The 4275-nt window shown below is 40.8% G+C and overlaps 1 protein-coding gene across 1 annotated transcript; it reads left to right on the forward strand.

Moving 5' to 3' along the window:
• Window positions 1-446: 446 nt before the first annotated feature.
• On the forward strand, window positions 447-4065 carry LOC139713059 (uncharacterized; the record flags this gene model as incomplete). Its single annotated transcript, XM_071624821.1, has 3 exons — window positions 447-1133; window positions 2981-3115; window positions 3905-4065. Coding segments are annotated over exons 1-3 (428 nt in total), but the record flags the coding sequence as incomplete, so codon positions are not given.
• Between the last annotated feature and the right edge of the window lie 210 nt (window positions 4066-4275).

Raw genomic sequence — 4275 nt, forward strand, 5'->3', positions numbered from 1 at the left:
GCGTGGAGCATATCAACATGCTCCTCGTTCCGCTTGTGAAGAACAAGTAAGCTTGTGTGAAGACCCCCCCTTCCAAGTTCTGCCTACCAGATACGAATCCTTGGAAGACCCAGATGATGAAAACAAAATCTGGATTTTGCAAGAAAATACAAGAGGGCATACAGTCGTGATTCTTTTTTCTTTCTTTTTTAAAGATGTTTTTGTTTTGCCTTGCTTCTGCTTGGTATGGAAGAGTTTCAAGTGTGCTGTGTATGCCATTTGTATCAAAGCGTGATTGGTGCTTGATTTACAAGTAGAGGCCATTGACAGACAAGCAAATCAAATGGTATGACCTTGGATAGTAGTGCTTTCTTGCATAATATGGCTCATCTGTTCATCACACAGTAAAATACAGTCTTATGTGAGAGTGTTCTGAAAAAGTCAATTAAATGTCAGTACCACTCAGTGGTTCAAGACAGACCACTGGCTTTTTATTGAGGGAGAAGGAGAGAAACGTATTGGGTTTTACCTGTTTGCTTTGCTTGTTCTGCACTTGGCCTTAATGTTTGGATGTGTTCCGACCTTGCCCGAGTGTCTTCGGTGTGATTGCAGACAGTGTAGAGATGCTATGGATGGTGCTTGATGATGGCATTCCTTTCCCCTTTCGTTCCTGCTCCTTGTCTTGAGAATGACGTCCTGTCTTACACCAAAGACCAGTCCGCCTTCTGGGCGTAAAGAGACAGGGACCTTAGGCAGAGACAAGAGCCGGTGTCTGGTTGCCGGAGATGACCACTTCAAAGATGAGGCACGGCAGTGTCACGAAAGCCGACACCCTAGATCCTCAAGTGTGTCCTCTTCTGGCATAGACTCACGTACATCGTCCAAGAACAGGGTCACAGGAATGCCTGGAGAAGGTGCACTAACCAAATCAGTTTCTCTCTCAGTTATACTTGGTAGTAATCTCCTCATCTCTGGTTTGCTACCCTCTGATTTTTGCCCCCAGGAAAGAATCTCTAGGCTCGATGGGTAACGACGCACCCCTGGCCTGCCTGTCTCAGCGCAACCCGCTGGTGTTTGAATACTTCAAGCAGCTCTTCGCTCAAGTGACAAACCCTCCCATCGATCCTATCAGAGAGAGCATTGTCATGTCCCTGGTGAGTTTCCCTGCGAGCAGTCCAGGGCAGAGCTGACAAATCTCTCTGACTTTCCAAGAGGCTCCCTGAAAACTTGAATATTTGTTTCATGAACCGACAGTAGAATACAGAGCCTCTGTGATTTAGGAATTATTTTTATGCCTCTGCCACGAAGTGGTGCTGGAGGCATTATGTTTTCGGGTTGTCCGTCCGTCCGTCCTTCCGTCCGTCCTTCCTTCTGTCTGTCCGTAATGAATTTTGTGGACAGGGTAACTATCAACACCTTTTGAGGTATCCTCATGAAACTTGGCATGTATGTGTATTAGGGGGTGAAGTTATGCCTATCAACTTTTGGGTGCACATGCTCAAGGTCAAAGGTAAAAAGGTCGAGGTCAAATGTGTAAAATTTCACTATTTCCCCCATATCTATGCAATGCCTGAAGATATTTTCTTGAAACTTAGTGTATACATGTATTACCCAATTAAGATTCTCTGGCAAAAGTTTGGGGTCATGAGGTCAAAAGGTCAAAGGTCAAAAGGTCAAAGGTCAAAAGGTCAAGTAAAATGTTAAAATTTCACTTTTTTCTCTCTATCTTGGAAATTGTTCAAGGTATCTTTATGGAACAAAGTATATATGCATGTACTGACTGGCAGTGGTTATCTAGGGAATTTGGGGTTTGTGGGGTCAAAGGTCAGGGTCAAAGGTCAAGGGCAATACTTCAAAATTTTACTATCTTCCTTATATTTATGCAATGCCAGCAGGATTATTTTTTTAAAACTTGATGTATGCATGTATAACCCACTAGATATTCTCTGGGATTTTTTTTTCTTTTGCCAAGAAGGTCAAAGGTCCAAAGGTCAAAGATCAAGTGAAAGTGCTGAACTTACTTCTTTCTCCATATCTCTGAAGTGGCTCAAGTTATCTTTAAACTCAGTACATATTTATGTATGTTCTGCCTGACAGTGATTCTCTTATGAATCAAAGGCCAGATGAAAATGATAACAATTTACTGTTCAATACAGAAATTGCACTTTTACTCCATACCTTGAAAATTACTCAAGTGTGTAAACTTATGAAAGGGTCAAAGTCGAAGTTAAAGTTCTTAAATCCCCAAATACATGCTCTCCTATTCATCCAATTAAACATAGGTCAAGGAAGGTGAATATTCGATACATTTGTGACAAACATGTCATTTTAATATTTTGCCAATTTGTGAAAATGTAATCACACATTGTCCACATGTACTATAGACCTATTAGGAGAATCATGCATTATGGCGGAGGCATACCAGTCGCCATAGCGACATTTCTAGTTGCTTACTTAGATGCAAATAGCATCAGCATTTTCCTGATTCTTATTGAAAATATCCAGATTTCAAGGTTTGCTTGTTGGTAGTCTTTGCCACAGTTGCTTACAGTATGTCATTCCAAATATTTCTGAAGTTATATTATATAAGGAGAAAATTATCCCTCACACACTATAATCTTGGATGATAGTGAAACAAAGGTAGGGGATGTACTGAGTAGAGTTTGACAAGATATAATGGACTGACAATTTAAATGTTGATATGATGATCTAATTTGGCATTGATCTCATCATACAAATTGTAGCTTTGCTATAAACGGCCTGTGATGTCCAAGGAAGAAAGTTTCTTTGTGATAGACATGAAAAGTCTTCATTTCTCCTCCTCTTAAAAAAAGCCAAACAACAACAACAACAACAATAACAACACACGACGATATTGCAAGTTTTTTTTTTTTCAACATCTCAGATTTTGTGTAGGGGATGGAAAACTTTGGTGAGGCTGTATATCACGAGGCATTGTTAACCACATCCACCTATCTCTGCCTCACCCCCTTCTCCTCAGGCGTGCCCCATAGGACCAGAAGACAACATCCTGGAGCCCAGTGAGCGCCAGTGTAGCCGCCTCTTCCTGGACTCACCCATCTTGACCCTCCACGACCTGGAGGTCGTCAAGGCCACTTCCTTCAGGAATTGGAGGGTCAGTTTTGTTTTTCCTTTTTTGAGAGATGTCGGGCAGTTTTCTGTCCGCTCCAGTTATCGCCTTGTGATGGAATAAATACATACCCATTTTAGAAGCATTGCAACCATACTGTAAAAGTGGAAATTATCATGCATTTTGCATGACATTGAAAAGAAACTGGCACAAAAAAAAATAAAAGCGCACAATTTTCTTTTTTTTGCTTGCTATATATATCACAATGTTATATATTTTGATTCCATAGAATTAGAAACATGAGAAATTCATCTTTCCCCAACAAGTGTAAAAAAAGACTTGGCAAAAGTTTCTGCTTTTACAGCAGTACTTTCGTAGGACATTAATGGAAATGTGATGATTCAAGCAAAAATGCTAACATCTATGGACTAGCAACCTTTAAGGGTGGGGGGGGGGCACTTCTTTTTTAAAGCTGATCTTGATTAGTTGATGGTGAAACGTAATGAGACAACAGTGCCAGGTGAGATGGGCCAGAGTCCATCAACAAACACTTTTTCATCACGTCAGGAAAGGAAAGTTTGTAAGCAAACATATGCAGTGAAAGGATGCAGGGAGTGATAAATTTGTGACAAAATATGTTGCCTTCGTACCGCATTCATGACTACATTATATACTGTGCACAATCTTTTATGGTCTTAGTCTTTTATGGTCTTTAATGTGTGTCACGAATCAAGTGCTGAGGAGAATTCACATTGGCACAAAACAACCATATTTCTTTTTTTCCCTCCATGCTTCATTTAATTTGTATTTTAACATCTGTTTATCCATGTTTAGTCCAAGACAATAGACACCACCTTCCCTGTCACTGATGGATGTAGTGGACTGGTGCCAGCCATTGAGCGTATCTGTGCAGAGTGTTCTGAGGCAGTAGATGAGGGCTATCCCCTCTTGGTCTTGTCTGATAGGGCAGCTGGCCCAGATCGGATCCCTGTCAGGTAAGCTAAAATATATATTTGTTCCACCTCTTGTTTGGATATAATACTGTTGTGAATGATGGAAGTGGCCTCCCTTGTCGAGGAATATACTCAGTGGTATATTTTGCCTCTGTACCTACTGATATGAATTTGGGGTCAGTTTGGATCAATTTGTGTCAAAATCTTCAATACCTAATACAGTTACATGTATGCATCTTTACCTCCGCCAAG

Source organism: Diadema antillarum, unplaced genomic scaffold (assembly GCF_040938485.1).
Source record: "Diadema antillarum isolate AM-2024a unplaced genomic scaffold, OU_Dant_1.0 seq00001900_RagTag, whole genome shotgun sequence".
Lineage (NCBI taxonomy): Eukaryota > Metazoa > Echinodermata > Echinoidea > Diadematoida > Diadematidae > Diadema > Diadema antillarum.